At 38.6% G+C, this 16,805-nt stretch overlaps 1 protein-coding gene across 1 annotated transcript; it reads left to right on the top strand.

Annotated features, from left to right (window-relative positions):
- The first annotated feature begins 5,081 nt into the window (after positions 1–5,081).
- Positions 5,082–15,456, top strand: LOC311426368 (synaptotagmin-4-like). The gene is made up of 4 exons (XM_084502828.1): positions 5,082–5,284; positions 8,704–9,518; positions 11,121–11,241; positions 13,518–15,456. The coding sequence occupies exons 1-4, from the start codon at positions 5,251–5,253 to the stop codon at positions 13,823–13,825; spliced, it is 1,278 nt and encodes a 425-aa protein (XP_084358954.1). The 5' UTR covers positions 5,082–5,250; the 3' UTR covers positions 13,826–15,456.
- Positions 15,457–16,805: the final 1,349 nt, after the last annotated feature.

Genomic DNA, 16,805 nt, shown 5'->3' with positions numbered 1-16,805 from the left:
AGGATCTGGATAGGCTGCACCGATGGGCTGAGGTCAACTGCATGAAGTTTAACAAGGCCAAGTGCCGGGTCCTGCACCTGGGGCGCAATAACCCCAAGCAGAGCTACAGGCTGGGAGAGGAATGGTTGGAAAGCTGCCAGGCAGAGAAGGACCTGGGAGTGATGGTGGATAGTCGGCTGAATATGAGCCAGCAGTGTGCTCAGGTGGCCAAGAAGGCCAACGGCATCCTGGCTTGTATCAGGAACAGCGTGACCAGCAGGGCTAGGGAGGTGATCGTCCCCCTGTACTCAGCTCTGGTGAGGCCGCACCTCGAGTACTGTGTTCAGTTTTGGGCCCCTCGCTACAAGAAGGACATGGAGGTGCTTGAGCGGGTGCAGAGAAGGGCGACAAAGCTGGTGAGGGGCCTGGAGAACAAGTCCTACGAGGAGCGGCTGAGGGAGCTGGGCTTGTTCAGCCTGGAGAAGAGGAGGCTCAGGGGCGACCTTATTGCTCTCTATGGGTACCTCAAGGGAGGCTGTAGCGAGGTGGGGGTTGGCCTGTTCTCCCACGTGCCTGGTGACAGGACGAGGGGGAATGGGCTTAAGTTGCGCCAGGGGAGTTTTAGGTTAGATGTTAGGAAGAACTTCTTCACTGAAAGGGTTGTGAGGCATTGGAACAGGCTGCCCAGGGAAGTGGTGGAGTCACCATCCCTGGAAGTCTTCAAAAGACGCTTAGATGTAGAGCTTAGGGATATGGTTTAGTGGAGGGCTGTTAGCGTTAGGTTGGAGGTTGGACTCGATGACCTTGAGGTCTCTTCCAACCTAGAAAATTCTGTGATTCTGTGATTCTGAGATATGGGAACATAGCAGTAATTGATTCAGACAGAGGGCCACATTTTACTTCTAAAACCATCAAAGAGGCCCTAGGTCCTTTAGGAATCAAATGGGAATATCATACCCCTTGGCATCCACAAAGTGGAAAGAGTAAATGGAGAGATTAAGAAATACTTTACCAAATTGATGATTGAAACCAAAATGAACTGGATAAAGTGCCTACCGATGGCCCTATTAAATCTGAAAACACAACCTCGGACAGATACTGGCATCTCCCCTTTTGAAATGTTGTACGGGATGCCTTATGATTTGGAAATACCAGTTGAGCACCCAAAGGTAGAAGAAAAGGTGCTACAAGAATACATCATTGAGCTAATGAAACGAAGACAGGAGCTAATAAAGAAAGGATTAGTAGTACAGAGGCCACCTTTAGACATGGCAATCCACAAGGTTAAGCCAGGGGATAGGGTGATGATCAAGGCTTGGAAAGAGTCCTCCCTGACCCCTCGTTGGGAAGGACCCTTTCTCGTTTTACTTACTACAGACACCGCGGTCCGGACGGCAGAACGAGGATGGACGCATGCTAGCAGAATAAAAGGACCCGTCCAGGATTCTCATTGGGAGGTGGTTGGAAACCCCGACAATCTGAAGGTCACTTTCCGGAAAAAGATTAATGAGTGATAACACTTCATGTATCTGATATCCTTTGTTTTGTAAAGAAAAGTGGAGGGCTCATTGCTTCTACGGGTATCCCTCCCAAGGTATTTGTGACAGCCTTTGTGTGTGGGGGTGGCAACTGGGACAATATTATTTTTTATTATTATTATTTTTTGTTTATATCACTTCCACATAAGTGAGCCACACCCAGCAGCAAATATTTCAGTGGTCTGTGGAAGGACAGTGGCCAGGATAAAGTGTGGAACTGGGGAAGTGGAGCATACAAATTAAGGTGGGCTAAAGATGAAGGAGGTTCCCCTGAAGGATACGGCTGCTGCCGAGAAGATGGTACACCTCGTTGCTCTAAGCAAAAGAGTAGACGAAGGAGGCAGAGACGTAATGCAGTGGGGATCAAGGTTGGTAAACCACCTCCTGAACCAGCTCACGAGGCCTCTTGGAATAATGGTTCCAAGCCCAGTTACCCCAGTACCTCCCCAACACCTCCCGCCTGCAGCAGGAAGCAACAGGGATAAGAGACCAAGTGCACAAAAGCCCTGGGATACCCGTAGTAAAGGTAGGACCCCTCCATTTTTCTTGGGTTTAACATGGTCTCTGTGTGTAACAGGATTTCTGATAGTCTGCATAGATGTAACTAAGGGAGAAGGAAGCACCCACCAACCCTATTTGTGGAGTTTAACTAGGTGGGATGACTCTCGGACCCTCAAGGTCAATACTACAGCAGACTCACCCTCCTTTAATATAACTAATTGTGAATTATTTGAAATGATAATAGGATACGGAGGAAACAATAATAGGATACGGAGGAGAAAATACTCCTGGGGAGCTACAAATGTAAAAGCTACCTACTGGTGTCCTAGCTCGAACCTAGGAAAGGGGTACTGTAACTCTCCAGGACACTATTATTGTACATACTGGGGCTGTGAGACCGTAGCCACAGGATGGGACACCCATACCAAGGATAGATATCTCAGAGTTACCTGGATACCAGGAGGTTGCCGCAAGCCTACTTATAGTTATGATGGTGGCGTAAACAATGCTGGAACCTGTAAATCTTTAGAAGTCACAATATTACAGCCTCAAGATCCAGGGTGGATGATGGGAAGAACTTGGGGTGTAAAGTTCTGGGAACCCGGAACAGATAGGGGAATACTCATATTGATAAAAAAGGAAGAAGTAAGATATACCCATGCCGTGGGCCCTAATAGAGTCCTCACAAGACCAAAGAATAGAAAACTACGTAAGAACAAGAGGCCATCTCCCTCGAGTATGATAAACACAGTAACCCCGGCTGAGAATCATACCACAGTTATAACTAGTACCATACCACCCCCTACAGGTGTGGCTGAGGAGAACCCTCTTCGGAAAGTAATGCAAGCTACTTGCGATACCCTGAATAGAACTAGGCCTGAACTGACTGAGAATTGCTGGCTGTGCTACGATATACAACCCCCTTTTTATGAAGTGGTAGGAGTCAACAGTACATATAATTTGAGCACTGAAGATGCACCCTCCCAGTGCTCTTGGGGAGATAGGAGAAAAGAGATAACCATGCAACACATCACTGGGACAGGAGCCTGCATAGGCAACGTACCCAAATCTAAAGGATTGCTTTGCAGCTCTCTCCAACTCACTATCAACCAAACTAGTAAAGCATGGATCATTCCTCAAGAAGGAACCCAATGGATATGTTCTAAAACAGGACTTACCCCGTGTGTAGCTCTTAATGTGTTCAAACCCTCCCAGGAATACTGTATACAAGTCACTATCATTCCGAAGATATTATACCATACAGAAGGAGAGGTTTATGATTATTGGGATACTGGAGCACATCACAGGATAAAGAGGGAACCTATAACTGCGATTACCATAGACACATTACTGGGTATTGGAGCAGTGGCAGCAGGAACTGGAATAACTTCTCTCATAAAACAACAACAAGGGTTTAATTCTCTAAGAGCAGCAGTAGATGAGGATTTAGATCGAATAGAAAAGTCGATCACAGCATTGGAAAAGTCCCTAACTTCATTATCGGAGGTAGCATTACAAAACAGAAGGGGGATGGATATCCTTTTCCTACAGCAAGGTGGGCTCTGTGCGGCATTGGGAGAAGAATGTTGTTTCTATGCTGACCATACAGGGGTAGTATGGGACACCATGGCTAAACTACGGGAAGGGCTCGAGAAGCATAAAAAGGAGAGAGAAGCTCAACAAGGATGGTATGAATCTTGATTTAGTCATTCTCCCTGGTTAACTACCTTGCTGTCGACAATAGCTGGGCCTTTGGTACTTCTAACACTCATTTTAACCTTTGGACCCTATATACTGAATAAAGCGATCGGGATAGTAAAGAGCAGATTGGAAGCAGCACACCTAATGTTAATAAGAAAACAATATGAACACTTAGAGGGAGACCAGGTTATCAGTAAAGAAACTCCCATCCTCCCACTAGCACGAGAAGCTGTTGCCTGGTTTGATGAACAAAATGGTGAAAACAAAAAGGGGGGATTGTAATAAATATTGTATAATAAGTTTGTTAATCAAACCAGTGGGAAAGCTTGTGGGGGCTGTGACAACCCTGTATAGCTGTAAAGTTTCCAGCTGACCATCCTGATAAGAACATGTATAGTGTTTGCTCAGCAAGATCACAACCCGCAACGCAGAGGAAGACTATGGCCTTCATCCTCACGACCACCGGGAGGTCCGAGACGACCCCCTAGCAACAGTATGCGCAACCGCAGGACATACCAGGATATGCCACGTACACCCAGAACAACCAAGCTATAAAAGGGGGACTCTGGTGGGGGTGAGGTGCGTGCCGTTGGTGGAGCAGAGATTCCCCAGCCGCCCAGCGCTGTTTTGCCTGCTTGAATGCTTGCTTAATAAATTTGACTCTGATAAAGATTATTCTGAGAGTGGTTTTGGTTTTGACCACTTATTACAATGGCTTGGGGTTTTATGTCGGAATGGCTGGTGGGGAGAATCAGGGAGGAGGGACAGGGAGAACACATCAGGAGTTTTCGTGATTCAAATCCAGTAAGTGTATCACATTAGTCATAGGAGAAAACTGCCTTGCAGTTGGAGCCAAGACATCTGGACCATCTGAGCTGGCATCTACTTCACATCATTGTAGCCTGTCCAGCTGATAGATAAATAAGCAGATAAATAGATGTTACCACAGCAAAACAGAAACAGAGTGTTCAATCCCCAGAAAGACCGGGGGGGGGGGGGGCCGGGACGAAGAGATGGAGGGTGTGGTGGTTGGGAGGAGGGGGATGGGACGTGGGAAAGGTGCTGATTTCAGCCCTGTAGCGTCAGGATTGCGTCAATTTGGGTTTCAGCCACGTCTTCAGTCTCGGAGCAGAGCTACACAGAAGAGCCAAAACAGGAAGGAGGTTGCATATCAGTGTGCAAAAGGGGAGGACCAAAGCTTCCCCTCCCCCCGCTCCTCCAGTCCCCTCGCATCCTCTTCCTCCACCTTCCCCACCGCTTTTTTTTCTTTATTTTTTTTCTTTTTTTTCTTTTTTTTACTTTTTTTTTTTTTTTACTTTTTTTATTATTATTATTTTTTTTTAAACCACGTTGGAAAAGCCGGCTGCCTGAGTGGTTTGAGAGACAGGGAGACGGCTTCGGAGCTCCGGGCAGATCTCTGGACACCGGGGGAGAGGCTCCTGTTCCCCGTCAGAAAGCTCCAGCATCGCGGGCCACATCCCCAACACCGCGGACAGCATCCCCAGCACCACGGGCAGCGCACGCCGCCAACATGGCTCAGATCACGGCCAGCCGCCAGCACTTCGGTAAGCGCATCCCCATCCCGGCAGAGGGGCTGGAGGTTGCTGGGGACTGCTCCCTTCCCCAGGAGAAGAGCATGCAGGCAGGCTCTGCTGAGCCACCCTGGCGCCTCCCAGTACGCAGCGTGTTGGACTAGGTGTGTTTTTGGATGACGGCGGTTTGAGGTTGTTTTCTCTGTCTCGGTTAAAGTAGCACGGCTTCAGAGTTAAATGATGTAAATGCATCTTGTGCCACAGAGAAAATCTTTGTCATTCTTGGAATAATTGTCATTCCTTTTTACTTGTCATAGAGGAAGACTTGTCAACCGTTAGTTAAAGTGAAATGTAGTCCTGTAAAGAACATTGCTAGGAGGATGAAAATACAGGATCCCAGTGTTTTTGGCTAAACAGCTCTGTCGTGATTAATCTGTGTTCACTAAGAATAGCAATGATAACAATGAACTTTTCAGTTGTGGCATTTCTACACGTTGAATAACTGTGATACTGCAAGTTTCAGAAAAAGTCATAACGTGCACTTATGAAATAGGTAACTAAATAGCTTTACTCAGAAAAGCTGTGAGTAAAAATGTTTTTGAACTCTGCTTTACAAATATTGACTCTAGCCTGGATGTTATTTGCTTTAGCAGTGGTTTAATTCGAGGATCACTTCACTGACTTAAGTGAGGTAGCTCCAGATTTGCATCACATAACTGAAACAAGAATTTCTCCCAGGATCAATAAGTGATGTTTCCTATTAATACACTGCCTTGAATGCTAACTAACTGATTTACATTATGACAACAGCAAAAAATTCAGGTTGTATTATAATTAGCTGTAGATGTAAAAACATTTTAGTTACCGTTACCTTTCCTGCCTACCCTACCCACTTGATGTTTCTAATAAGCTTGTGAAATCATCCTCATCTAATTGCTTATTTAAGGCAGTTAATTAATATTTTAAATAATAAATTGATTCTACAACTGCTTTCAATATTTGTAGAATAAAAATATTGCATAATTTCCATTACTATCAAAATTTTAATTGTCATCTCATGAAAAAGTATTGAAAATGTGCAAATCTTTCTTAAAAGCTATTTAAAGTATTCTAATTAATTTTCAGTTACTCCTTGCTTTCTACCTTTATACCATGTACATTTACATTTCTGCAGCCCAGAGAATTCTTGAAACTCAGAGCCACGTGCTTAACTTAGAAAAATACTTTGATTATGTATATATATTTTAGTCATCTCATTAAATTCTTATAATTAAGTATGTAGACTGATATGGTTTGTAGGCAAAGGTGAAGTGGCATGAGCATTGTCAGAAGCAATTAATAGCCGGGCCTGATTCCTTCTTTGCTGGAACATTATGTCCTACTTCATTGTGATGGCTATTGTGTTTTTTTTTTGTTTGTTTTTTTTTTTGACTCATCTCACTGAAAAGCAAAGTTATGGTGGTAGCACATCTATTTGTCCAGCTTTTACCTAGATGAACCTGATTTAGTAATTCACAGAGGGAGATAGTTTTGCTTCTCTCATCCAGGAGGATCTGCTAATTATTTGCTAGAGGAACCAGAATTGTTACGCAATTGCCTTTATGCATCAACAATATCATTCCATTAATATTCTACTGGTCTCCATTGTTGCAAAGAATAAATATTAAGCTCTTACATTGTGGGAGGTTTAAACTCACTTAGTAGTGTTACTTATGGGCAAAATTGGATTTCTAATTAGTTGTGCTCATTTGCCCTTTCAATGCATGCTTGTGAAGGGCTAATGATACTCTGTATGTAACTAATGTATCCCACGTGACAATTGAGGTTGTAATGCTTGCTCAGTTTTTTCTTCATTAAGTATTTTAGTATAGGATTCATATTAAGCTACAGGAGAATTCTGGTTTAATGTTTTTCTTATATATTCCTAAAAAGTTGTGATCCTTCCTGTAAACTCTCTATGGCTTCAATTCATAGTGTTTTAAATTCAAAGCTTTCTGGGTATCAGTGATACATTTAAGCAATTTTTTTCAGCTTTGGACTCACATGTAACTGCCCAGTGTCTCATCCATCTGTATGTGAGGAATGTTTTAACAATTCGTGCCATAAAGAACAATTCTGTTTGAATCCTGTCTGCCTCTGGGCCCTGCACTGGCAATTTAATTCTTGAACCACAGATGCAGTGTGTCCCAGTCTCCCCCTCATTCTAGTCAATTTATCACTTCTTAAATTTATGAACCTGTTTGCTTTTGTTATTCCGGACTTCTATTTCTAACACTGCTATAGATGTGTCTGTGAATGGCTGGGGAAGAATGTTTTAATTACTCGTGTGTCTGGGAGTTTCAGAACAACTGATAACAACTAGTGACTGTTATGGGATACTATGTGGATCTTTGGTATCTGGTTAGGGGGGGCCGAGAGATTAAGAGGAAGGAGAAAGAAGCTGAAGGACGGCTGGGAGACAAGACTTGAAGAGGATGTTCTATAAACTTGGCATGGTGCCCAGTAAGTACAAAGGGGGAGAGGAAGACTGCGAGCCTTCAGCATGAAAGACCCCTAGAGACCCCCAGAAGAGACCCCAGAGGAGACTGCGCATGCTCCAGTAGGAGGGACTGCACCCCGGAAGCTAATTATAATAATCTATTTTTTGTAGAAGTAGTAATGAATATGTATTAGTCTAGGAGCATAAAAATCAGCTGCTTGATGTAACTGGTGTGCGTCCTGGTGGAGCGGAGACTCCCGGTGCACCCAGCGCTGTTTGCTTACCTCTATTCCTTTATATTCTTTCAATAAATCCTATTTTTTTATTTAATCCTAATTTGAATCCTGAGCCATTTATAACATGTATAATACACTTGGTATATAATCATCCTAAATTTTCTTAGTAGCCTTTTTCCTGCAAAGTATTGAAAATCCCATTGAAACTGAGTGTTTTAACTTTGTGTTAAACTCAGATTTTTTTCAAGAGATACCTCTAGGCAGTTATGGGATCAGACCATAAGAATGAGCTAATTGAGTGTACAAAGTGTTCTAGGAAGTGGTGTGAAAAGCAGATGATGTATCTATAAGTAACACATATTTCAGAATCTGTACTACCTAACCAACAAAGCTGCATAAATTCAAAGCTGAAACCTGAAGTAGTTTTACTCACTGACATAAACACAGAAACTACACCTAGAGGGATGATTATTGCTGTTAGGATGAGAACAGTATTTTCTTTCCAGACACTCAATAAATGGAAAAATACTAACATAGCAATTGTCTTTGTATGGGACTGCACATTCATGCCTGAACGTGGCGAGTGATATGTACAGTGCAAAGCACTTTTAGTCCATTGACACTGCTGTTATTACCATTTTGTACCAGTTTGTTTTGCTAAATTATTACTTTATTAAGTATCACACAGTCGAAGGCATTGCTTCTTATGTGCTTGTTGCTGTTTATTTAATTTGCAGATGAAATTCCTACAGTGGTTGGGCTCTTCAGTGCATTTGGCCTTGTCTTCTCTGTCTCCCTTTTTGCTTGGATCTGCTGCCAGCGCAAATCTTCCAAATCCAACAAGACCCCTCCATATGAGTTTGTCCATATTCTGAAGGGAGTTGATGTTTATCCTGAGAATCTCAATAGTAAGAAGAAGTTTGGAGCAGATGATAAAAGTGAAGCAAAGAACAAATTGGCAATGCCTAAGAATTCTCTCCATCTAGACCTAGAGAAGAGAGATCTAAATGGCAATTTCCTCAAAACAACCTCTGAAATACAGAGCTCTCCAGATCTTGAAAATGTGTCTCCGAAACACTTTTCGGAAAGTAAGAAAAAATCAGTATCCCCTGATAGTTTAAAGTCCATCACATCCCTTTCATCTGAAGAAAAACAAGAAAAGCTAGGAATACTCTTTTTCTCTTTAGAGTACAACTTTGAGAAAAAGGCATTTGTAGTGAACATCAAGGAAGCACGTGGGCTGCCAGCAATGGATGAACAGTCAATGACTTCTGATCCCTATATCAAAATGACAATCCTGCCTAAGAAAAAGCACAAGGTGAAAACCAGAGTGCTGAGAAAAACCTTAGATCCAGCTTTTGATGAGACTTTCACATTCTATGGGATCCCCTACAGCCAAATTCAAGACTTAACACTTCACTTTATGATCTTGAGCTTTGACAGGTTTTCCAGAGATGATGTCATTGGAGAAGTCCTCATCCCCCTTGAAGGAACTGAATTATCAGAAGGAAGGATGCTAATGGACAGAGAGATCATCAAAAGAAATGTTAGGGTAACATATTTCTTATTTAAAATTTAGAAGTGTTGTACTAGTTTTAGCTGATTCTTGTGCAATGCTGCTAGCATATTGGAAAGAGAAGGGTACAAGTTTACCATGTAAGCTATTGAGATGTTTCCATAATGGCAGCATAAGGAGGTAGCTATACAAATGAAATAAAAGAACATTACAGGAAAGAATGCAAAGATTTATACATTATTATTATTATTATTATTATACTCCTCTTTTCTGTTTGAAATCATGTTTTCTCAAAGTGTATTGAAATCAATGCACATCTTTCATTTCATATCCAGAGGTTGATAAGCAGGTTCTTAAACAATACAGGTAGTCTTTACTGAAGGAACTGGAACCTCTTTGAGACTCTACTGGTGGTGCAGTAGCATGTTCTTTCACTTCAGTGCTGTTACTACCTTTTCTCTCTTAACAACCGTGGTAGAGGCTGTAGCACTTCTAAGGACAATAAGATATGAGGGAGATGCCAAAACCTCACTGAAGTCAATGACAAAGCATATTAACTTCACTAGGCTAAAAATATGTAAAATAATTGTCTCATTTCAAAATGTAAAGACCACAATCATAGTTGAACCACAAAAATGCACATGCCTCACACACGTCTTTTAATCTCTGCTAAGGAAGTGGACTGTATATTGGCTTTCAATCTGATTGTTTTCAAAGAGCAAGCATGCTGACAAATCAAATAAATGTCTACCAGACACATACCTTTAACTAATATTATTTTGCAATTCTATCACTATGTTACAACTATAACTATGTCACTGATATTTTGTTGATAATTTACTGGGTTTTCTGGTATATAAGGTATTCTTTTTGCTTGCTTCCCTTGACTTCCTCCTTTCTGTGAACTAAATTACTCCTGCAAATTCATATCTAATAATCATAGAGAAAGTCTTTGATCTTATCTTTATTCCATTTATATTATGCTACATTAGAAAGTGTCAGGGATGAGATTTCACTAATTGCTTTTGAATAGCTAATGGCTAAAAAGATTTTATGGAAGATTTTTTGTATATTACCTTTATTCTTTTTTTTTTCAACATAGCTTTCACAGGAGTTTGTTTTTCTTAAGGTGTTTTTCTTTCACTGAGACTTTTTTCTCAGGATGTAGGATTTCATTTCTAATCTGTGAAGCTAATGATGCCATGTCAACCCATATTTTCATTTAGTTATTTATTTACTTATTTACTTTTGTTCAGTCTAATAGCCAACAATAAGAAGAGTTATGTAACTATAGTACAGGAAAATTATATTTGCTAGACAAAGCAGCATAGCTTCATAAGTTATATACTTCTACACTAGTCTGGGATGCACAGTTATGTGACGTTTTAGAAATCTTATTAGCTCTACTTTCAAGCATGGTCAAAAGAATTGCTCGTAAATAGTCTTCTTTTCTTTTCTTTTCTTTTCTTTTCTTTTCTTTTCTTTTCTTTTCTTTTCTTTTCTTTTCTTTTCTTTTCTTTTCTTTTCTTTCTTTTCTTTTCTTTTCTTTTCTTTTCTTTTCTTTTCTTTTCTTTTCTTTTCTTTTCTTTTCTTTTCTTTTCTTTTCTTTTCTTTTCTTTTTCCCTTTCATTTCCTTAGAAATCATCTGGGTGTGGAGAATTACTGATCTCTCTCTGTTATCAGTCTGCAACAAACACGCTAACTGTTGTTATTTTAAAAGCCAGGCATCTACCTAAATCTGATGTGTCAGGATTATCAGGTAATGGTTTTACTAATGAATAAGGCCAAAGAATGTACAATAAACATAGAAGACAGTTGAAATGTGACATTTCAAAGATTAAAAATAGCCCAGAAATGCAGAAGTGGTGTCTGTATTATTTGCAGCCTATTAATTTCATTCATATCTAGGTCAATGCTTTATTTTGCAGAGTATATATTTTAGAAATTTGTTCTTCAAACACATTAGAAAAACTATGACATCTGTTAGCACTGGAAGCCAATGAGTTTTGTCGTTGTCTTGAACAGAACCCATCTGACATAAGTATGGGATGTTGTTTGCAGATACTAAAAGCTTTTATTTATGACAAAAGATCAGTTTATTTATGACGATCAATATTGAGTGAGATCCTCATAGGGTATATTATGGTATATTTCAGTTTAGCATCCAAAAAGGCAACCAGTTGCATTTGTGCTGAATTTGACCCACTGAGCATTAACATTTATTTGGCAAGGTGAAAAGGTGAACTATCCCACTGCTTGGGGGTATACTAAAGCTTTTGCAGTCCCTTCTCCTGGTCTTGTGCCATTTTGCATTCAGTGAAACTTTCTTTGAAGTCAATACTAGAATTGCATTTAAATGCATGTTAATGCTAGATAATATAATAACATAATAAAATTTAAAATGCAATATACTAACCACTTGAGAATAAGACAAACACACAAGAAGAACAGTACACAGCAGAGGACTATACAAATTATAGCACATCTGCTATTGATTCTGTGTAAGACTTAACTCTTTCAACACAGGATTTTCTTGAAGGAAGGAGGAAGTACCCTTTGGAACTACTGAATCATAATTACTACAGCCAATAATACAGTCTTTCTACTTCTAACACCAAGAAATATTGGTGCTGAGGTCTCCTAGTAGTCTTAATAAAATCAAGAGGAACATTTCAGCCTTATCTATTAGCCAGAAATAACAGAAAAGTTCATTTAAAAAGAAATGAACAATGGCATGAAAGCACTGATGGATACTGATTTTGATATTTTTAGTGCTTGTGTAGCATATTCTCATTCCAAAGCTAATGAACATTTTAATTATATAAAGCTATTTTTTAGAATGTTTATTATGATGATAGATTATGAAAGTGAAGATGTATTCTATCATACCTTACTCCTGTCAAACCATTGTCAATCCAAGGAAACAAAAAAATTTTCATTATCTGACCATTTCAGTCTGATAGCTTTGGCATAGAATTTCTAAATATGGGTCAATTTAATTTCACTTAAATAAATTAAAAAAAAAAGAAGTTCAACTGTTCTTGATGTTTATTAGCTGACTGTTTACATAGACTACTTCACTTAATAGAAATGAATTTGCATTGCATCTCTGCACTGTGAGATTTTGGAAACAGGTACATATTTGCACTGAAATACGTGTAAATATAAATGCAAAATAAATATACTTGAAATGGATGATTTCTAAAGTGTTCTTTAGAATTGCTCTGAAGAAGTATAACTACTGTTGAAGACAATAGCGAAGGAATCTTGCAACAGTTGAAAGATTCCGAGGATTGCAAACACTCAAAATTGTTTAACAGAGCTAAAATATGGATATTTTCTCTTCCCTTTTTCAATAGTACAGTACAGACATAAAGTCAAGTACATATCCTATCAAGAAATGTAGTCTTACATTTAAAGTTTAATGTTAAATTTGTTCAATAAAAATTGGTGGGAGAAATTTAATCAAACTAATTGACTTAGAAAGATCCACAACTGAAATGAATTGCATCCATTCTCTCAGCATGGGATTATTCTCTTGGTTTTGAGGCTTTGCTTTCCATGAGTCTTATTAACACTAATGATTTTCCCCTACTTGTAAAATGTGTGAAAAGCAGATTTCTATTACATGTAAATATATAGTGATATATATTTGTCAGAATTCATTACAATTTTATGTTCTTTCAGACCAGTTTTAGAGGCAGTAGACATGTAAACATGAGTGTTAACAAACTACAGGGCAGAATTTATCTCATAGAGGAGTCACCAGCATTTGGTTAGATGAATTATGCCCTAAACTTTACTGACTGTCTTGATTACATATTTGGTGACCATAAAAGGAGCTTAAAGAGACTAATTCAGAAGCAAATACAAAAAAAAAAAAAAAAAAAAAAGAATGAGACGAATCATCTTTAGTAACTATCCCTCACTGGGACATAATTCTGTTGGTATATTACAAAGTTTACCATCAACTAGATCAAGGAATTTCTAAATGACAATTCAATAGCTTATCTGTGTTCTTTCTTTTCATTGCAGATCCTTATGTCAAAGTGAACCTGTACCATGCTAAGAAAAGAATTTCTAAAAAGAAAACCCATGTGAAGAAGTGTACCCCCAATGCAGTGTTCAATGAATTGTTTGTCTTTGACATTCCTTGTGAGGGCCTTGATGATATCAGCATTGAATTTTTGGTTTTAGATTCAGATAGAGGGTCAAGAAATGAGGTCATTGGCCAGTTAACCTTGGGATGTTCAGCAGAAGGAACAGGTGGAGAACACTGGAAGGAAATTTGCGAATATCCTAGGAGACAAATTGCCAAATGGCATATGTTGTGTGATGGTTAGCAGCTCAGAGAGGGGTTGGAACTTGAAAAACTATATATAATTTCCATAGGCAAGGAGCAGTTTTCTTTCTTTCTTTGCTATGTATAATTACAGGCTTGTAACTACAAGACTTTTTTTTTTTGTGGGGGTGGGGGAGTAAAAACTGGATTGAATTATCAAAATAGAAGGTAACTAAATTTTCAGAGTAAATAAAGGAATTTCTATTTCATTAGGCTTTAACTTAATTTGATTAAATTTATATTCTTCTGCAGTTTACATAGCCTAAAACTTCTGAAGCAGTATAAACTTCAACAAGGAAGTTTATCTTCTTGATTGTTTCATTAAATGAAAAACAAAGAAAATAGTGAGACAGAATACAAAACCTTTTTCAGCCGTTTAGCTTCCTGAGCTGTGAGTTATATCATTACAGTCAATAAGACTACTCACAACATACGAAGCTTAATGCATTTTTTAACTTTTGCAGGATAGGAAAACAAACTATCATTATAATTTATACAGTATTATGTTAGACAAACTACTTGAAAAGTGCATTTCACTTAGCTGATATGCATTAATGTCCATTACTGATTGTACTGAAAATTGGTGGTGGTAAGAAAATTTTTTCTAATGTCATGTTAGTGTGACATATGTATGCTTAAACTTAAATTGTGCCAGGCTAGGGGAATATAAAGTGTCAAAAACCCAAGTATATAAACAAAGCATCTAGGCCTGTTAAATTTACTCTTGGTCACGCTTCATACATTTTTAGGCTGTCAGAACTATAGCACAACTATAAGATTATTTCCTAAAGTTTGTACACTGATTTCTGATACAGAAGTTGCAAATACTACTCTTATGTCATTTTTACATTATATATAAAGAAGAATATGATGTTAGTTGTTAACTGAATAATGATTTTAAAAGTGGAAAACAATTTTCAGTATTTTTGCATATATAATTTTGTCACATGTAATCCCACTACAGTGAATGAAACTATTTGGGAATTAAGGTATTGCTCAATATGAGTAAAGGTAACAGAATGGGCATACCAGGAAAAAAAAATTTTTTAGATGTTCAGTTACGCTCATTAAACAACGGATGCAGGTCTTATTCAAAACTGTTGGAGATTTGTTGACTTTTCTCTGTTCCCATATGGCCAAATTATGTTTGCAGTAAAGGACACTGAAATATGAAATATGCAAGTAGAGAAATAGTACTGGAAGAATTCTATTGAGGGTCTTTCAGGTTTTGTGTCAGTAATTTCTCCAGTTTTTGAGAATGTTTGATATAACAGTGTTTATAAATTTTGTAAAAATTCATTTTCAAAATAACATAAGCTGTCTATGATAACACTCAATGTAAAAAAATGCGTATTGTATGTATAAAGGAGAGGAATCTTTTTTGCTTATTTCTTTAGAAAGCTGATGAACTGCTCAAGGGCTAGAGTTTGCCAATCCAATTATATCAAGTAGATATAATTCAAGGACACTAAGTCAAAGAAAAGATGCCCACAGGCTTCAGTGGGGTTTGAAGTGGAATCACAGAGCAAAACTCTTCTTGTGAGACAACAGCACAATGGCACCATAGATAGGGGGAGACACTCTTTGATTTAATATTGTCTGAGAGAGTTTAAGGCAGTACCATGCGGCCAGAGTTGTTACTATTTCTAGTAAGGACATAACAAACTTCATAATGAAAGTGAGTGCACGAAATAGAGTGATAGAGTGGTATTGCCTGCAATTTAAAAAAAAAAAAAAAAAAAAAAAAAAAAAAAAAAAAAGGAGGTTTTGAATATTGGCCCATAAATAACACATTATATCTAAAAATCAGATGACAAGTGTCATCTGTCTCCAATGGACACAAATTTTGACATCGGGAGAAAAAAATCCACCCTTTAAAGTTAATGATGGGCGATGACCATTGTTCATTTTGCATCTAACAAGTTGTCATCAAAACTGTTTAAAAGATTATATAGCAGCCTGAGGGTTAATATTTTTACCAGCTAAATGGCAGTCGTTGATGGGGGTGGGGGGTAGGAATGGAAAAGGGAAGCAAATAATTTTTTATTAAATTGAGAAAACTGTAAATAGATATTTTTTTTTTCATTTAAAGCAATGTTTAGCTTGGAAAGTTGAGTAAAGAAGACTTGTAACACATCTGTAAGATTTTCTGTTATTTGTTCTGGTTCTGTATGTTGTGCCATGTGTGTAAGACAAGAATAAACTGCTGCTTTTATTCATCCCATCCCAAAACAATTATCCCACCAATGTGTCTTTTCCAGAGACTTCTGCTATTATTTCTGCTCACAGTTTACTCTTTCATGCTTCTGTCAAAAAAAAAAAAAAAAAAAAAAGACCTAAAAAATCTTCCTCTTCTCACAGAGGTGGATCAGAGTTATTCTGCCAAATATTACCCAGGCTTATCACATATTCTTTATTCTCAGATTCTTGGTGTATTTTTCTTGAATTTTACTATACACTCAGGCTAGAACTTGAGGCATTGCCCATGTTGGAAAATCTGAGTCCTACTAAATGAGGATGAATTCTAGAATATTAGGTGAAAGAAGTAAAATGCAAGTCACATTACTGTTGGAATCCTGATGACATTCCATTTTGTCTTCCAGAAGTAAAAAATATCCCTTGGACAATCATGCTGTAACACTCTTACTTCCTTTATAGTCATGTCAGGCACTTTCTCATCAGATGAGATGGATAGAGAACACATTCCTTCAAATGTTAAGTACAAATGCAAACTTTGTTACTGTCACCTCTAAGATATTAGGGTATTTTACCAACACAAACCTAAATCAAGGGAATGGAAGGAGGTTGCACATGGGATACACATTGCCATTTAGCGACTCCCAGTGTAAACCTACAACTGCTTCCCTGGAATGGATCCCTGATCCTTGTCACATAAATTGATGCGTGAAAACTATGACAGGATATACTGTCAAACAAATGACACAGAACATATTATATGGATGTAAGCTGGCAAAACCTGC

The sequence above is a fragment of the Aythya ferina genome, assembly GCF_964211825.1.
Source record: "Aythya ferina genome assembly, chromosome: W".
Classification (NCBI taxonomy): Eukaryota; Metazoa; Chordata; class Aves; order Anseriformes; family Anatidae; genus Aythya; species Aythya ferina.
Note: the sequence above shows the minus strand (reverse complement) of the source record. Positions and strands in the feature narration are given on the sequence as shown.

Coding starts and splice junctions, on each gene's coding strand:
- LOC311426368 (XM_084502828.1), top strand. CDS start 5,251: ATGGCTCAGATCACGGCCAGCCGCCAGCACTTCG. Junction 9,519..11,120: donor TCATCAAAAGAAATGTTAGG/GTAACATATTTC, acceptor TCATTTCCTTAG/AAATCATCTGGGTGTGGAGA. Junction 11,242..13,517: donor TGATGTGTCAGGATTATCAG/GTAATGGTTTTA, acceptor TTTTCATTGCAG/ATCCTTATGTCAAAGTGAAC.